The following is a 21,496-nucleotide window of genomic DNA, read 5'->3' as shown; positions in this document are numbered from 1 at the left end:
AGATTTATTATTAAATTATGTGTATTAATTAATGCACGTGTATTTGTGCAAATTTTGACTAGATGGCTACGGGGCTTAAGCTCACCATTTTTTTTTCACAATTTTAAAAGTTTGTTCAGGAAAATGTTTTGTACAAAATAAAAGATTTATTATTAAATTACAGTCGAATACTTTTCTTTGTCAAGAAGTGTCCATATATATTGAGAGTGAGATACCAACACTTAATTAATTAACACAACGAGGATGACATTTTAAATAAATTTGCAATCGCCTAAAATGCTACTCACGCCAGCTACGTGTTTGCTTACATTATATTTTCATCGGTTTTTAATAATATCCCTTCCTGCTACTTAACCCGGAATGTTGGGAATAGTGGCGTCAACGTATGACCATGTCCGTTTGAGGCTGTATAAAGTGGACAGGAAATAAGCGATCTCGACAAATTAGAATGGAATCGTTTGGAACCCTTTAAACACGCGTACCGAGATTTTATGTCGGTCGTCGCTAATCCGGGATTTTGCGTACCACTGCTGCAGATAGGCAGGTATTAATAATCAGAGATAAATAATATTGTCTTACCGCGGCGTAGGTTGCGGAATAACATTTTATACATTATATTCGTACATTATTGTTGTAATATAGGTACAAGGTACGTGCCGGCCAAATGCATTTTCTAGTCTCATTTATTTTTATTTTATTTTTTTTATACTAATAGGTATACTTGGCGAGGGAAAAAAGTATCGGTTTTATCGTATTGATTGCCGTCAAAGTACAGTGTTTACTACAATATGTAGACAAGTTCTATTAATTGACGTATAATTAATATCAAATACATTTTACGACGAATGATAGAACTACATTATTTTTTTTTCGTTTCGGATGTATTTTTGTTTGTTGTATCGACGACCAAAATATAGACAGTAAAAATTCCGAATAATTGCGTCTCAGAAAAAAAATCATTGTGCAAATCCAGTGATATATTATGAAAATTAATGAGTAGCTATCCAAGTTCAACTTTGACCTGACATAAACGATAAGAATTCAAAAAAAGATAAATACGTTTAAATTAATACCTTTTTTAACAATTCATATGCCAATACTGATTTTTTTTTTGTTTTTTAATTATTAAACAATATAAGTTTTTTTCGTTGTATCATACGCCGCAAATTAATAAAAGAAATATTAAAATTAAATCAGTTTGGTCTTAGAGCTATATGTATAGTCGATCGAAAACAAAACGCCCGTGAGACATTAAACATGTAAAAATAAAATTTATTTCTACAAATTAAATCAAATATTGGTGATCATGAGTAGGTTCAGTTGATAAATATTATTGTAAATAACTTTGAGTTGGGTTTGATAAAGTTTATTCGCACGACTAGTATCGTAATTTGCTTACACGTATGCTTAGGAAATGTTTTTCATTTTAATTTTTTGATAAAATATCATAAATATAATATGTACTTATTTTAAAGTAAAGACGATAAAAATATTTATATACATTTTTAAAAAATATTTTTATGTTATATTCTTCGTTATGAATTTATGTACATATTTGCGTTTTTATCATAGAAACATAGTGTTTAAACTGTGCGGCATTTTCTCCTATAACCATAATAATGAGCATAGCTATATTTAAATTGTATTATTATGTTTCTAAAAATAAGAAAAATAATTTGTAAATAATAGAAAAATATAACGAATTGATTGTTTGTTATTATTTAAAAATTATAACCTTTCAAGCTTGAATTACATACAATTAGGTAAATATCATAGATAAATAATAAATTATAAGATAATATTGTATATATTATAATATTAAAGGTTTCGGATTAAGTCATATAATATTTTAAATGAGTATCAAATTCGACTAATATATTGAATGAATCAATGTTTTGTTTTGATTATACACATGTATTTATAATTTTACAACTATTAATAGTTATAATTTTTAAATAGTTGTATAAATAATAACATGGTGTTTCGTTATAAAAATACATGTTTTTGCTGTATGATATATCAATCATTTAGATCAATACGGATAACTGATAAAGTACATACAATACGCATAGTGTGATAAACATATTTTTATACGTATAATCATTTGCAATTAAAAAACATTAAAATAATGATTTTGAATAGTATTATACAGAGTGGTCAACTAAGCGTAGTGAACCAGTGACTTAGCATATGGTATTTATGTCATCTGCTATTCAGTTTTTAGAACAATGGAAACGATTAGTGAATTACCATATTTCGAAATTTTTATTAATAGTATGGTATAAATACATTATTATTTATAATATTATACGATTAGGTATTTATAATTAATTTTAAGTTGTTCAAATCAAATAAATAAAAGTTATATACATATTGGCTATTATGTATTGCTACGTCATAGTTCCCACTTAAATGGAATGTTTTATATTTTGTAATAGAAGCTAACTTTAGGTACTTACTACTTTTACTAGGTATTAATATATTTAATTTTATTCAACTGTATTAATTTTTTTCTTATTATAGTTGTTAATAACATTTTTAAATTATATAAGAACTTTGACACTTGTGGTAAATTGGTAAATTACAGTTACAGAACTTCAAATAGCTTTTAGATAACTAATGACTTTGCTCATGTTTACTTACTTATAGAACTATTTCAAAACTCATTATTTCGAGAAACAATAGTTATTGGAAATTTAAAACCGTAAATTCTTATTTTGTCATATTTTTAAGATATCTATAATAAGCTATGAATTTGTGTTAGACTGATAAAAATTAAATTCCTGTATTTATACTAAACCTAGTTATTTGCTTAAACTACATTTTTAGTTTCTTTGAATACTTTTTGCATTAGTTATTTCAAACGAAAATGTTTCTTTTCATAAACGAGATTATAGGTTATATTTAATCATAATTTTGTAGCTTATTAAAACTGTATTTCATAATTTCAATTTTATATTAGAATTCATCTATAATAATTATTTGCAGTGTTTGTACACATTTTAGTATTTGATAGTCCTGTTTATCAACCATAAAGTAATAGTTATAAATATATTCAGGCTATTTAGCATGTCAATAATAGGATAACGCTTAATGTATATTAATGAAATTTCGAGATGTTGGTATCTACTATAATATTTATAAAAAATACATTCAATTTATTCTTGCCATTTGCGTTCACTATTGAATCTTATCATATTATGGTTAATGATGTAAATACGACAACGGTAATATTGTCTAAATGAATAGCAGGTAGATACAACGAAAATAAACAATTTTTAAGCGCACACTATTGTGCTTCATATACTTTATTTCTACCAACGCTTAATACACTGAGTAGATTAAAGAACAGTGGTTTCCATCACAGATATTAAAACTTCTAGTCGAACTTACAGTATACACTATACATCTTTCTTTGCATAACTATACAACGGTTAACGGTATATTTTCTTTATATATATATATATATTTTACTTTATTGAAACGAAGATTATGTGAAATATATATAACTGAGAGACGTCGTTCTCGTATACACATGCCCTTATATCCTGTCAACCTTTGTGTACCATTAGGTCGATATCTTATACATAATGGGCAACTTTGTCAATCCTTCTACCTTTTCGAACCTTCTCTGTTTACTTATACATAGAACCGTTTCTGAATCTCGTTACCAAAATTATTGTGTTTGAGAAATTTTAAATGAATGTCTATTCTCCGTGTAATAATTTTGTTGGACGAAGAAAAATATATTTTCTCGATGATGGCTATATTATTATTATTATACCCTACTATTATTTTTATTCTATATAGATATACATTTTAAAAGAACTATTAAAAACTGTTATTTGCCAATTGGAAATTTGAGTTATAATTTGTATTTAAAAATTTTTTTCTCTATATTCCCATTTGTTTTTTAATTGTAAGAAAAGCTATAAATATAAAATTTAAATCTAGTAAAATGTTATATTTCTATTGTTTGATACAATATTCAAATCCTTAACTCAATACAACTTTTTTTCGCTGTAATTAAAAATAATAAATTTAATAAAATACGCCATAATGTCTTCTTAAAATGTAAGTTAAAAATAATAAAATATATTTTAAATTGGATAATTATACAATTGTAAATGACTATTCTATGTATTGAATTTATTTTATCTGTTGGTTTATTTTATTGTCTATTTTTGTAATAAATCATTTAGATAGGCACTCAAGTAAAATTATTATACATTGACTTTTTATCAATCGAACGGAAATTGAAAACATGAAAAACTCAATTTCGATTCTCATAAGTTATGCGAACGCTGTCGGTGTCTTGTATTATTTTAAAAGTAGCTGCACGTATAGACGTACAACACTGGTATATGTATTTGTATTTCTCCTCTTCTTTTAATTTCTTTACAAGTGTTTGTTTCTTGAAAATACTTTATTTACCATGTTTTATTTTTATTTTACTTCGACTGTTCCTTATTGAAATTTCTCCATAATAAATAATTTTAATATAATAGATAATAATAATTTTACTTAAAAAAAAAAAAATGATTCGAATAAAACTGAACATATTTTTTTGTGATGGGTAAGATGATTGGAAACATTGCTAACATTTTTAGATTATCAAAATTACTGATTTGTTTTACTATTTCTACTTATTACAAACAATTTATTAATTTTTATTTTTAAAATTTTTAACCGAAAGTGATGTAAACATTTTCCATTATATTTAGATATATTATTATACATATAACCGTACTTAGTTAATTTTTTTGATGAAAGATAACTAACATTATAATGTAATTTGTGAAATTTCTTTAAGCAATAAATCAAGTCGTTTAGGCGTTATTCACTTCATATTTAAAATACATTCTCTGTCCTCATCCACTAAGAACCCTAAATCCATAAGATGCTATCATCTATCTTAATATTCTTGGTTTAGCACGCAAAATTTTCTCTACCTTTCTATGTGTCTACTCTGTTTGTCAGTGCTCGTTCTTAATGTTCTAGCCTTTCATATTATACCTCCTTTCAAAACGCTACAGGTGTAATAAATTCAGCACGTATATTTTGGCCTGTACAAATGATACCTATGGACCAAGATGACTATGGTATTAGATTTATTATCATACCGAAATATCAAGGAGAAAAAGGATCAATTATTTCTGGATGACTTTTTTTGAATCGAAATAGCGTTTAGTGTATTACGGTATTAACTCTACTCAGTCTGTGTTCCATATTGTAAATCCTTTTAAAAATAATATTACTTATTTAATAACTTTCACAAAAAACGGTTTTATTACATTAAAATGTAATTATTATAAAAGTTGTCTCTATTCATAAATAAATTGTATATTTATTGTCGGTGGCCCACAGATACAAACGCGGACGTAGATTACGAGCAAAAAACAAGACTTCTCGAACGCTATTTCAATTATTATTTTATGATCTAATGGGCGTAGATAATTAACAAAAATAAAATAATAATTTCTGCACAAGAGACAGATACGGTCGTTATTTAAACTGTTATTAATGCGCTCGGTATATGTTTACGTTATTAAATCTTCAGCACCTCATCGGTATCATGCGCTAGACTTATCTTTTTCCTTTTACTCGTATCTAATGAACATTCTGAATGAAGTTTATGATTAATCGTGCGTACATGTAGTAACATTAGTTCGTGTCTTAAACGTTCAGTAAAGAAAATCAGAAACATTGTCGTCAATACTAAATTCTGGAAACATCCCTCTCCTTTTGATTGATGATAATAAAATAATTGATGCTTAATTAACATTATTAGTTTATATTGAATATAATTCGTCGCTATATAATAATATAATATACGTGATAAAATTTTATATAATACCTAGGTATTTATACTAAATATTATGAAAATATCGAAATAATATAATTTAATTAGTATGCGATAATTAATCAATACGTTTCTTAATTATTGTTAATAGCAAGTTAGAGATTATCAGGGGTCGCTGTGACAAAATAGTTGTATACATCATTAGCAATATTTCAAACAAATCGAATTACTAAAAATATTATTTGTATACTGTTCATACATAATTAACTGAACATTAAAAACTGTTTCAAAATCCCAATAATGTTTTTAAAATGCATGTTAATCGATAATATAAAATTTGGTGTAAATAAATAAAATATGTTTTTCAATTACTAAAAATGTACTTAATCTACCTACGAAGTGGCATCCATACACATTTTAATTTGTTATATTGTAAAGCTCTAATCAAAGACTGTCATCAGAAATTAATTGAAATGTCTTAAGCTTTTGAATTTCGTGGACATTAAAGTTAAATTAAATGTATTGTTACTATTCTAATGAAGTCGAATCAATTGAGTTCCTTGTACAGTCATTGGAACTGGCATCGTTGGAATTTCTATCCTTTTGCTAATATATATAGTATATATATATATATATATATATATATGTGTGTGTGTGTGTTTCCTATAAAATATATTATGTTTTAATTTAAAGAGGGGTGTTAAGGGCGCAATGCCAGATTTGTCTATTTAACGAGAACCCATTATGGAAATATATTACACACTTCACAATACGGAGCCAACGGTTGCCAATTTAGTAATTTGTTGTTGGTGAAATATTTGTCGTCAATAGCTCGTGGATAAATTTTGCATTTAAGCGATCCTTGTTAAAAGTCTATGATTTACGTAAAATGTGTTCGAGATCATTATTAGTATTATAGAATGACATAACGTATTATATTTATATCAAAAACATTTAGAAACGAAAAACTTAAAGGTTCTACTTACATCGAAGTGAGACTTCTATGATAAGTATACATTATTGTCTTTAGCATGGGCGTGGTGATGACCTTTAAACGTCATTTTACTATTTTAAAAAGATTTAAAATATTATTTATAAACATTATTGTATTGTATTGTGTGTGACATTATTTTTTTTTTAATTACAATAGGTTTATTTTCACGGGGTACAATATATAAATTAAAATCCAAATATTATGTTTAAACACGAATGTTACATAGAAGTATATCTGCACGCAATCTTGCGTATGGCTCAAATGATAATACAAGCGAAATGAGTCTTTGAAAAATATTTCATTATGAAAATAAGAAAATAACATACGATTCTTTGTGAAAAAAACCGTTTCTGTGATGTATGGTTGTTCGTTAACGTTTCCTTTATTCATTTATAAATGCAATGGTCAGGAGTTAACTGCTCCTTGTTTGACGATTTTTACTTTTTTATTGGGATAAATTATTTTTTTTTTAGTGAAAGGGAGGGCCTAAAGTGATAAAAATTTAAATTCTACACTTTTATAAAAATATATTATTGGTTTCTTAGTTTTGTACATGATTTTTTTCAGTCTTTTAACAATCATTGTTCAATTTTTATGTTGTTTACTTATATAGAAGAAAGGTATATAATTATTTATAAATATAAAATTGTTAACATTGAATTATTTTTCATTGGTTTATATTGATGAGACATATTTCAGTTTTAAAAATTAATTTTTGGTTTTCACATAGAATTTTGATTGAAGCACTCGTAAAAAAAAAATAATTTAATGTTAGAATAAATATTCTCAAAAACTAAAATATAATTTAAATTAAAAAAAAATCTCTATTTTTTTTTTTTAGTATAAGTATTGGTAAATAAAGTTTTCATGAAAAGTTTTAAAAAAAGTTTAAAATATAATTTCTTCAAATTTATTTGCATAATATTGTTTGGAAAAACAAAAAAAAAATAGATATTTTTATTACTTTATTGTACTTATTGTAAATATAAATTTGAATGTAAACCTTATAAATAGTTAAAATCAACGTACATAAATATTATGATTAATTAATTAAAATTGTAAAGTAATGAGCAAAATACTCTATGAGGGTTTATTAAAACAAATAACTTCAGTTGTATATTTAAAATTAAAGCTTGTTTATAATAAACAATATTTTGTTCACAACGTTCGCAATTTAGTCAAGTTCAACACATTCGAATTCACACGTTAATTTTCGTATTTTGTCTCTTCGCTTTCACAGTCGAGTTATTTCTCTTCTGGGATAACTAATAAATAATAATAATAATAATAATAAACATCCCTGGAGTGACAACTTCTCTTACTACGTGCCCGATTCACCGTGAAATGAAACTACTCTCCTCTGGCCATTCTCTTCGATAAGCTTTGTTCGATAATTGTATTTTCATTGGGTATCATTTATATACAATTAGATAAATTATTATAAAAACCACCTAATATATTATGTATAAAGCTTAATTTTCTAGTTACTAATTTTATTGTCTATCTATTTTACGATCGTGATTATCGTTTATGTTATTATTAAGACTATGTAATAATGATTTTATTTTTGTAGTTTTTCAATAATTAATTATTCGATATTTATATTATTACAACCATCTGTTGAAAGTGTAGTTCATAAAAAATACTGTAAAAAATAGATTTAAATTTCAGGGCATATAATATTTCTAAAAGCGAAATACATTAATAGTTAATTAAAATAATTTATTTTCATAATGTTCTTTTTTTAAGGAATTATCTTTTTGATAATCGAAATGTTTGTAATTAGCATTTAATTAAAAATATATATATTTTTAACTTATCGAAAACATTAATAACACGAAAAAGATCTTGATAAAACATTCAATACCAAAAATATGATGAAAGTAGTATTATGTTATAAATATATACATATATATAATATAGTAGGTACACATACCTATATAAATAAAAATACAAAATGTACACAATGAGCGTTTTCCCACGGATTACTTTTATTTTTTTGAAGGCTGATAAATGACATAAACCTAATTCTTTTTTTTTACATTAATCTAATTAGTTATCCGATATGGCTCGTGCCAAAAAGGCTTTTTCATAATACATTTTGGAGACCTACACTGTTGTACATTTTCACTATTTTAATTTATTTCTGAATTACTTTAATTACAAAATATATTTAATCGAAAGGAAATAGTTTAATTGTAATAACGTTTTTATATACAAATATTATGCTTAATAATTTATAAAATATTGCTATAATTAATTTCGATTAAAATTTCTTGAAAAATCTAAAAATATAATTACATAATTGTATTTATTTTAAAACAACTACTCATACCAGTCATTAATTTATTTAAATTGAGTTAAATAGTATTTAAAAACTTAATTCCACATCTCTCACGACTAATTGATATTAAGTATTTGTTTGTTTATAACGTTAATAATTACTTAAGTTTACTACAATTTACTTTAAATATAAAATTTTATTTTAGGTAAATTATTTTTTATATTTATTTATAACAAATTATATTGTAAATTCGATACATTTGCATAATAATTATATTTTTTAATTTACTTTAGTTTAAATAAAAATAATAACATTCTATAATATAATTACTCAATTATATTATAAATTATAAAACGTAGAGTAATCCATCTGTAGATTGTGTTTTAGACACCCTGTAATCGTGACATATTATACATACTGCCGAAGTTGATTTCGACATGCGTTATAACGAATGATTGATGAACATCATCAAGCAGCTAGGAAGCTCTCATTTCCCTTAGAACATCGATACCGGATATTTTCTTCCTCTAAACTGTCGCCATACATAAACAAAGGGAAAGTACATACAGTAGACTGAGTCTCGTTAAGAGGTCAACGACGTAAGGGAAAAAACCTTATGTTTTTTCTTCCACTCACTGTATAATTTTTCACACTTTTTTAACTAAATAATTTACGAGTTTTTGCATCATCAGTAAATGTCGTACTTTTTGACTAGGAAAACAATATGCCTACACGATTAGTAGAGAATCATTTTGGTTATTAGTTTTCTTTTAGAAATAATTGGTTTTGTAAAAACGTCAATAAATATATTTTGGCATGCATACTAATATTATTAACGTAATACTGTATGACATATGCATATATGAATACTAAAATTATAATTTTTTTTTTTAATTTATTATAATTATTAACCGTATACTTTTCATCGCTTACGGTTTGTAAAAAAAAAAAAATCAAAAATCGATTTTGTATAAAATTGCCATATTCTGTACATTAGGAAGTTACTAGCCTGAAAGATTTAGACTGTTCTAAAACTAATTTCAAATTCAAGATGCATTGTAGAATTATAATTTATGGCTTATAAACATGTGTTCAGTTTTATTTATCAGATATTTTTAAAACAGCACGATCAACTCAAAAATATTCATCCCTTTATATTATCATTCTAAAACATGAATACATATTTACCATTTTCATATTTTATCTAGTAAAAAATGAAAGTCTATATTTTTTTTTTAAGTCAAGGTAGACCTTTTGGTAACAAGTAACAACACCTCGAGAGAATAAGATAAAAACTTGAAATTTCTAATGTCAATATTTGTTTTCGAGTTAAATAATTGTTGTTGAAAGAAAATATTAAAGTTTTTCGTTCATAATTTGTTATATACACGTTTTAATATAATTTTTTTAAATAATTTGCTGTAATAAGAATTAAGCCTAGATATGTATTTGTTCAAAATTTTCATTTGTGTGTAGAAATCACATAAGACAACTATTGTTAATAGATTAATTTTATGGCAGTATTGTGCAGGACGTCTTAAAAATATATTAATTATTAAAACATTTTGAGGGAACTATATTATTTATGAACAATATTAAATCCATTGTAATATAAACATACAACATTATAATATGACGAAATATGTATAATAATTATAAATTCACTATTTAAGTTTAATAGTTATTCCTTTTAAATTTATATAAGTATTTGTCATTATACGGCCTTTATAAATAAGAAATCATACTTATCTTGAAGTTACATAAGTAATATATGAGTATTCTATAGGTACATAAATAATTAATGTATAATATTATAATAAAAATGGTATTTTTTTTTTTGAGTGACTGTTAGATAGTTGGATATTTTGAATGAATGATAAATTGTATGGTGTTGAAATTAGATTAATACATATTTAGCAATGTATGTTTAAGTAGTTCTAAATAACATTATTATTAAAATGTATTACAAATTTATAAAAATAATGTTCTCATTTCGTCTAAAATGATAATATTAGTATGACTAAACTTTCAAGTCAATATATTAACGTATGTTAGAATGGTGTAATTAGCAACAAAGTATAAATAGCATACAATTTTTATTTTTAAAATGTTATGAACTTACAACTACATAAAATTACTATTTTTCATATTTTTTTCAACATTTGAACTTTATAAATTTTAGTATACATTTTTCCTATGTATTTTCTATTTTTTTATAATATTTCATGTATTTATAGTTATTCCATTTAAAATGATAAAAAACAATGATTATGTCAATATTGGTGTTGGGAATAATATCATGTATATATAAATATATATACTATATATATTAAGTTATTTCATAAATATTTTTAATGTCTCCTAATTTTTATGTAAAAAATTAAATTTTTTTAATTTTGAGTTCTGGAAATAGCAAAAAAAAAAAATTCATTGTTAAATCAATACATTTATTACTTTATATAGAATCTAAAATCTATTTGTTTTACATTAATTCATTGATATTATGATAAAATAAGTATTTTGTGTCAGATTATGAAACTGTAAACACAGGTAGTCATTAAAAATTCAAACATCGATAATAAACATGTAGCTTATATTTTATAAAAAAAGTTTATACATTTAGGAATAACGTGTATTCGGTGTTCATTGTTTAAATAATTACTTAGTATAAATTATGAATGCAATAATCAGATAATATAGATTGATATGTTATGGACTATATTGTGCCATGTCATGTTATATTATTATAAGGTTACATATTGTAGTTTATAACAGATTTGTGAATTTTTATATTTTTTAATAGCGTAATATGCATAATTAAAAATTACTAAAATAACATTTATTTATGTCCGTTTTTTAATTGTATATAACTTGTTTGTTTTAGGTATTTTATAAAACGTTTTCCCATTTATTTTTCGTTATTAAATTTGATTTTTAAAATATTAACTACGTAGCTATATCAGTCCATAACTTTTTGGCAGAATCAAAATTGTATATAAAGTTATTTACCAAGTATACTCACCTCCTTTTAGATTCCGAGATTATTTTTAAATGAAAACCACCCTTGTTTATTTTAAATTATTTAGCAGATAATAATTTTGAAAGTTTTTGGTGTACCTTAATAATGATTTTAAATAATTAGTTGCCGATTTATTAAACTTTATGTATCCAACCTATGTTAAAGAAAAAAGGAGAGGGAAAGCATGTTTCGTAAAATTGTGATTCAGTTTAAATAAAACACGATACTTTAAATGTAGAGTCATATTATTTTTATTCATAATAAAACGCAATAGTATAGATATATTTTTTATTTTTATGTAATTTAATGGCATTTACAACAAAACGTTTTTATTTTTTCTACTTACGCTTATTTTGATTGAATTGACATTTTATATAAATGTTTTTATATTAATAGTATTTATATAAATAATTACACTGTTATGGTATTATACTATTATCAATTATGATATTTTTATATTATGATATAATATGTACGATGTGTTTTGTTGACTTGCAGATAGTAATTTCGTGCTCGGAAATGCTCAAGTGCCATCACTGTATCCGATAGTGTACTGTTCAGACGGATTCTGCGAACTCACTGGGTTTGCGCGGGCGCAAATTATGCAGAAAGGCTGCGCCTGTAAGTTTCTTTTTGGTCCGGATACTAGTGATGACCATGTTTCACAGATTGAAAAGGCATTGGAATGCAAAGCTGAACTAAAACTGGAATTGATTTTCTACAAAAAAAATGGTGAGTTAAGAAACGTTATTTTTATTTTATATGAAATTAAGATTGTTATAATCACTAAAATATTTTAATTTAAAAATAATATTTTAATTTTTAATTTATAAGTGAATATGGTACTTATCTTAAAATTTAATTATTCTAATCACGTGGTAAATAAACGTGTATCTATAGCGTTTATAAGTATATATTCTAATATAATACGTGGAATGTAGTCTGTGTAGTAAGCTGAGAGGTTACTGATGGTGGTTTTGGACCCCGGGGGGTTGGCAAGCGAAGTGGCAAAAGGAGACAGAGACTCTAAGTCATATATAATAGTTATATGAAATTTAATGAGACATGACTTTATCATACATACATATTGCTATTGAAAAATTATTGTAAAATTTTGGATTTAATTGTATAATGTCAGGGACGTTTTCGAGATATCTTATATTATTTCTTAAGCAAATATTTTTAACAATTGTATCAAAATCTAATTGAATTGTAAACATTTTTGTTTAAAATTAACTTGAAGTTATCACGTTATATTTGTTTAAACCAAATTTTTCAAGCTTTGGTGTCATTTAAAATGCGTTCCTGTATTTGGAATTGTTTAATTGTTTTCTGATCTATTTAATCTATAATAAGTCGAATTAAATATACAATATTATGATTTTGCACACGTCACAATAGATAAATAATAATTATACAAATTAAGATAAACTTATATTTTTAGAAACCAAACGTGTATTAAAGTGTTTATATTGTAGTTGTTTTCTTATAGTTCGTAGATTTTGTATGTATTTTAATAGATTTGGAATAAACAAGCAATTTTCAATGACGTATACATAACGTGATATTATGTTATAGTAGAATAAACGATGTGTATAAATGTGTAATATGTTATAACAAAATCGAGTGCGTTCGATTTCGTATGACAAAAGTGAATAATAGTAAAGTTCTTATAAGAAAATACGTGAAGCTTGAACAGATTAAGTGCTGGTTTTAAGGTGAAATCATAAATCTTTATTTCCTACCACAGCTGTTGTACATTTGTAAGTTGCAATACTTTCAATTTTATTGATATATAGTATAAATATTGTTATTATTATATCGCGTTCATAATAATTTATATTTTTTATATTTATTTAATATTTAAAAACAGTAGAGAATTTACTGCAAAAATCAAAAGAGGAATTGGAAATTAATTAATTTTAAATTTAAAATGTTGCTAAACAACATTTCTGATTTTCATACCAAAAATGTCCCACAAAATAAGGACAAATACTGATTTGTCAGACATTTAAAATGCGCATGTAGTTTTATTCTTACGTGTGAAGGATGTCCAAACTATCATTATTTAATACGACAATATAGGTAAATGTCGTAAGAAATATAATGCTTCTTCGTATACAATTATTTATTAAAATCGTAAATTAAACGAAATGAAAAGAAACGATTCTGACGTGAAAGGTGAGTTAGTCTAGGTTGTGTGGTGTGCAGTTTCATATATAGGCAAGGTTTAATAGTGAAAGTGGGGCTGTACTTACTGCCACAGGTGTACACAGAAAATACGAGCAAAGAGACGTCAGCGAATTTTGGCAACGTGTTTGTTATTCCGTTAAACCAGCAGTGCCGACGAAAGGAATACGGTGAACTGTACTAGTGATACGGCGAATGGGCTCGATTTAACAGTGGTACAGAGCACGTACAATGTGAAAGACCAGATTGCGCAGACAAAATATAACTCATAATAAAATCACGCGTATTGTGGATCGTAAATGCGTCGTAACACTGCGGACGCGAACTTACCAACATATTTCTGTACGTTTGTACACAGTGTCTATTCTCTACTGGCACAGAATCTCCACATATCGCATAAACTTAGAACCATTTAGCCGTCTTTACGCGGCCGTACATTATTCGATATAGTCGTTTTTGACATCCTTGTAGGTTGTCATCACCTGTGATTAAAAAACCTTGAAATGAATGCTTTATTATTTTGATCTGTAATTAAATGCCCCGAAAACTATTGAACATGTATTACTAATTTAATTAATTTGAACAAAATATTTTCAAAAATATTAAACGAGACCATGTCAATATTGTCATACTCTTAAAAATCTATCAAAACAGTAAAAAGAAAATCAAAAGTTATTTGTGAAATTTAAACAAAATAATATAATATAATATTATGTTGACGACTCTAGAAAATCTTTATAGAATACACACCTATATTATACTATATATCGATCAATGTCTAAACAGATCGCGACTAAATCAACATTTCTGAACATCAATAATTTAATTATTAATACGAGTACATTAAGTAAAAACATTGGTGTTAATTATGAAAACATTTTGTATGGCGTCGTAAACTAGAGGTTATCGTAAGCTATTGTAAAACTTCTAAAAATGTATTAGGTATAATAATTATTATTTTTATTTAGTGCAAAATAACAAATTCCAGTCAAATTCAAAATTTACAAGACAAAAATATTTAATAAAAATGATTAGGATAATAAAATCACAATATATATATATAAAAAAAATTAATTAAAAAAAGTAACACATTACGTTAAAAGTTTATTTCAAAAATAACTAAAGAGTTAACTTAACGTATTAACCAAATTTTAGTTTTAACTTGTAGAAGCCTGTTTATTATTATTATTGTCAATGTTCTTGTGCTCATAAGCTTGTAAGTACTTGTTTTGTCTAGAGTGACTTGTATTTTGATTTAGGTACTGTTGCATCCCTGTATTATCAGTTGAATGATTTAGATTTGATTTTACAATTTGAATTCTTGCATGATAAAAATTACAGAACATAAGATCACTTTCAAGTGATTATTTGAAAAGTACAACTGTATATTATAAATTTTATATTTATGGCTCCGAGATGAGTTACATTATTTATCATTTTTTTATTCTGTTTATAACAATGATTCCAGGTTATCATGGGACCTATTTTCTTGTTCACTTGTTAAATAAGAGTTTCTTTTTTTTTATAGCCAAAGGTATCCGAGTGTAAATAATATTTAAGATTATACAATGTTCTAAGACTAAGTGAATATGAGTAAAAATCAATTTTCTGCTTTGATGACCGAGTCAACACTTGACTTCTTTTTAAAGAGCTGAAATAAATTCTCAGCTACGTATATATTATATCTAACTTCATAGTGCTAGGTGCCTTAAAATATTGAGAAATATTATTGTTAGTTACAACTAGTCATCCGGTCACTTCATTAGATTTTGAAGTACCTATGTTCTAGTGTATTGACAAGTATATTAACAGATATATTATTATATTATTAATACCTGTTGTTTCTTTTTGAAAAACAGTTTAGTTAATAACTTTGAAATATTTTTATTCTCTATTACTCAATATTTTACTAAAATATTTTTGATACATACAGCATTTTAATATGGATATTGAGATTAAATTTACTTGAAAAATGACACCATATGCAGTGAACAGCAATATTAAACTAAATATTTGAGAGCTTCTAGTCTATAACCTGATTTATACACTTTTACATACTTGGTCAGATTTTATTTGGTTTGGTGAATATAGAGAGTGGTGATTTATTTTCTATGTAGTAAATATTCTGGGTTGCTACGAAAGATACGTAATCACTTTATCATTGTCTAAAATGTAGTTGGTAATGGTCCGGGATGTATATTAAACAATGAGAATCATAGACAATTCGATAAAGAAAAGCATATGATGCGTTCCATGGAAGTGTTTTTAAATTGTTCAAACTTAAGTTATCCTACAGTAATAATCTAAATATTCGTGAGTCAAATTTTTAATATAATATAATTTATAATATTTATTCGATGATGATAATATTATTCATATTATTATGTTCATTTAGTACGGCGATGTACCTATATTGCCTAGATGATACGCCGTGTTACATATTATGTTATTAATACTCGCGTCATATTATTAGAATAATATTGTAAATATTTTATTATGACGAGCTGTTGTTAAAGTTCACTCTATTCGGTGGAATTTAATAGTGTAAATAATTATTGTTATTATTAATTATAATATTGAGAATATAGATCATTTTTATACGATTTATATTTTATGTTATACATATAATTAAAAATAAGTAATACCAATATAAATAAGCTAACATAGTTATTGATTATATTACTATCTACATTGTTCTAGAAATCGTTTTAAATTGTAATAATTATTCTGATAGTTAGTATTTAAAAATATTTTACTTTGAAGTTAGAAGACTTTATTGCAACTGAATAATTTGTATGTTGAAACTACAAACTATAGTTAACTCTCGATAGTTTAAAGTTAGCGGGACTTATAAAAAATTTTGTATTATCGAAAGTTTGAATTTCTAAATAGTTCAAAATATCTAGAGAGCAAAATAGAAAAATTCAAATTACTGAGTATGTTATGAAATTTTGTTTTTTTTTTTATTATTATAGTTGTTAAGTATATTAGAAAATTATGTAGTTTTACAGCTATTTATTGTTTTTAAAATGTGGATATAAAATTATTATCATAAAAGATTATTATTTTTTGAAGAAATCAGTAATTTTTATTGAAAATAATAAGCTTTATTCATACCTAATTGTATAGTAAATTATTACGAAGAAATTATAAAAAATATATTTAAATAATATTATATTTTGAATTGTCGAGCGTTGAACGGATTTAATTTTGAATTGTTACGTGTTAGTGCCAGTTTTCAAATGTAATTACGAACTATCAAGTGTACTTAAATGAATTGTATTTATTTAAATTACAGCGAGATTTTCAAGAGAACTAGCATTAATTTCGAATTATCGAATTATTGAAGGTTTAAATAAATTATTTAGTCAATTGTACTACTATTTAATGACTTTGAAGTAAATCTAAACAAATGTACACTGCATTTTTTTACGTTGTTCAGTTAGTGTAATATTTTTATATCTTTATATTTATTAAAACAAAGCTATTTTGAAATAACAAACATTTTAAGTACCTAATAAATATTAACTTATTTTAAAATAATTTAAATGTTCCAATTAATTATAATAGTATAATTTAATGCCACATTATACTTCTAATAAATAATTTATATTTTTTTAATTTCCCATAAATAAGTGTATTTTTAATATAACATCTGTTTATATATATATATATATAGAAACGTATTCATTTTATACTATACACTTTTTGCTGTTGGTTATTTCCTTAATACTTAGATTAATCTTATCTAACGAGAAACTTTGGTCGAACAAAGTATTTTTAAATTGTATTACATTTCCGCTAATGGGTATAAAGAGAAACAGTTTCACTAAAAGATTCTTAAATAAATAACTATACATGTAAAGTTAATACTGTAAAATTGTGTTGTTTGTTAAAGGTACAATAGTGTATTCCAATGAATGGTACTCTAAAATTAATTAAAAATTCTAACTTTTATCGGCTTAGATAAAAGTAATATTGTTCAAATTGATGTAGTAAGGTTGACTATTTAGTATTACTTATTACTTTATTAGTTAGGTATAACCATAATATTTCGAAATTGATGAGAGTACCAATCGATTTTATTAGTATATTTGTTGATGAAATATTTTAATGAAACATTCATTAGAAAATAGGAAAATCAATCAACCATTTCAAAATATACTACGGTTGCATACGTGTAATATTAATTATTATAATGAATTGTTAAAAAGTACTATGGCTTAAAGTAATTTTTAAAAAATGTAAAACTTAACAAAATTGAGAAAAAAAGCTAAAAATTTCAAAATCATGTGACGTCATGTTTTTTTTAAGTGTTTTATTTTATGTAAGATCTCTGTATAATATGAAGTCAAGTGTTTAAAATAGCATATTATAATAATATAATTGTATTTTATTTATGTTATTGTATTGATAAGTTATTATATTTTGTTATTGAAAATACGAATTTTTTAATCATCCATTAATCTAAAATTTATATTATTTTTATTAATTTAATAATTTAAAAATAACTTAAGTAAATGCATAGTACAAAAACAATCATTCATACTTGAGAATAATATTATTTATAATTGAATAAACACGGATAACACTGTATTTGCACATGCGTGTTGTGTATTTTCAAATTCGGTACATTACATATCATTATTATTCCTGTACGACTGTACCCAGTTTATAACAGTTAACTATGCAGCATAGTATAGCACTATAACGCGTTGCTATTTTGTTATCTGTAGTACAAGATATTATTTATTTTAAAAGTAAACACAAATTATGTAGAAAAATATTAAAATATTAATTTAAATATTTTAAACTTTAAACTTATTAAAAACAATATAAAAAAAAAAATTATCGATATAATTTTTTGAGTTTTTAATTTAATGTTCCAGGGCAGAATATTTTTCTAAGCATTATGAATTATGATGTTTAAAAATAAAATTCCAAACGAATAGTTAATTAGTTATAAATTATAACTTATAACTAATACGTATTTCAAGTATAGACGAGCTTAATGTAGCATTATACAAGTACCCGATAAAATTTTAATCCACTACTCAGCTCATTAAACTTTAAATATTTACGAATAATTAATTACTGGATTGAACTTTGATTTCTATGCAGCTTTTAATTTCTGAGATAAATATTCTTCTTTTGAATATCAAATTAAAAATATATGATGTTATTCAAAAAAGTTTCAAATTAGATATCAATAACTAATAGCAAAAAAAAAAAAAATAGTTTAAGAAAGTGTGTTGCCATAACTTAATATATTTCACTATATTTAAAAAACTAAAATATTGTAAAAACATATAAGCTTTAAAAAAACTTTATATTATTCAAAATGATGATTGTCTCCTCCAACTGGGTACCCAGCTTGTTTTATAACTGAATATTTCAATGATGTATGTATTTTTTGTATAATATGTTAGTTAATTTCAATGTTAAAATAAATTTTTTTATTTTTATTACCCGTTAAAGGGACACGATTCCTGAATTTAGTTGCATTTATTGTCGTTCAGTTCATGAAATTTTCATATTATTTTGCGATTCACGGTTTGTGGAGGTTTTTAAGAGCGGTTATAAATATAAAGTTTTTCTTAGCTCTTATACAATTTTTAGTTTACATAAAGCATAAAATATATTAACTGCCGTACAGCTGTTAAGTTTAAATGACACTACGTCTAAGAAATGTAAATTTCTATAAAATTCTGTAAAAATGAAAATAATTTTTAATGTTTAAATAGAATTGTACAGTGTTCAAAGTGAATAAAAAATACTAATGCACTCAAAAGATATAGAATGAAAAGTATTTAGCGAATGGCCATCAAATCTAAGGTGAAAATTTAAATCTAAGATGGAGAAAAAATTATTCCTTAGGATAATAAGGAAAAAAGAATCAGCGTTCTCTATTGTTCCTGTGTTTTATCTTTCTTATTTCTCAAGAATTTCCTAATATTATTTTCCACTGAAACGCGAATCTACATTATACACCATTATAGTTACCTTATTTCTATATTAGTTTAGGGTAATAATAATAGTGTACACGCCTATTTCAAAGTACAATTTCGTCTTATAAAAATGTGAAATTATACTCATCGCGTGTCTTACATTTCCGTTTACGTCAAAATTTCTTTTAAATACTATCTCTGAAATTCTTTTAGTTGGTTTTACCTGCATTATCGTATAATATAGTGAAGTAGAAATTGTTCAAATCGTTTTTAATTGCATCTGAATTACAAGAAAGTTAATTTGTGTTGATTTAGTTTTTGAAAATTGGTCTTATTAACTCTAGTATTTAATCGTTAATATTGTTACATCAATGTTAATATTGATAGATTGGATATGTCATTTTTCAAACTGATTGTTTATTTCATTTTTTTTTTTTGGAAAGTTATGTGTATATTATGTGCATCAGTTTTTAATTCATTGATGTTTTAAAAATATTTATCGTTTAACATATTAAATCTAAATACATTAATGATTAATTTTATGTAGGCTGTATACGATTGTAGTCAATATAGATATATTAAAATTAACTAAATAAATCACTAGTAGTAATTGTATACACGAACAATCTAGATATAGCTTATTAAGAAACGTTGTTAGAATATTGTAAGAATATTAATTAACGAGAAACAATTTTTCATCTTTAATATTGTTAATGAAAGTTGTTATTTTAATTTTAATTTTTAATTGATATTTAATAAACGACTTTTTATAGAATAATTAACTTCATTATTCATATTTAATTATAAATAATTTAAACAAATCCATACAATTTTTTTTATGATAGCGTTAAATATCTTTGTCCTTAGTAATAATACTAGTTAGTAAATATCACGTGCTTCAAACTTATTTTCGACAAAGTTTAAACTATTATTGTTTACAAATTTTAGGATTTGTAACTTAAAATTATTACCGTTTATTCATAAATAAATTTTCATAATAATAGATATATAGCTATAAATAAAGATTTAATTTATTGCAGGTTTCCAAACATAATTTATCTTGATCATAATAATTGTTTATCATTATCCAACACGGCGAACATGTTCGGCAAGTATCATGAGTATAATTTACGATATTACTTGAAACCATCTTTTCATTAATCGTAACTCTCGATACTTGTATCATAAAAAATATGTTATAAATTCATATGGGCATAAATAAATTATTGTAGTTGCTAAATAATTTTTGTTTGAACGT

The 21,496-nt window shown here is 24.3% G+C and overlaps 1 protein-coding gene across 1 annotated transcript in view; it reads left to right on the top strand.

Annotated features, from left to right (window-relative positions):
* Window positions 1–21,496, top strand: part of LOC113559671 (potassium voltage-gated channel subfamily H member 8) — a 170,389-nt gene that overhangs the window by 18,828 nt on the left and 130,065 nt on the right. The window contains exon 3 of the mRNA XM_026965446.1: window positions 12,599–12,832. Coding sequence (XP_026821247.1) covers window positions 12,599–12,832 — 234 coding nt within the window. The remainder of the gene's footprint in view (window positions 1–12,598; window positions 12,833–21,496) is intronic.

Source organism: Rhopalosiphum maidis, chromosome 1 (assembly GCF_003676215.2).
Source record: "Rhopalosiphum maidis isolate BTI-1 chromosome 1, ASM367621v3, whole genome shotgun sequence".
In the NCBI taxonomy this organism is placed as follows: Eukaryota; Metazoa; Arthropoda; class Insecta; order Hemiptera; family Aphididae; genus Rhopalosiphum; species Rhopalosiphum maidis.
The sequence above is the reverse complement of the archived record's forward strand: the minus strand, read 5'-3'. Positions and strand labels throughout refer to the sequence as shown.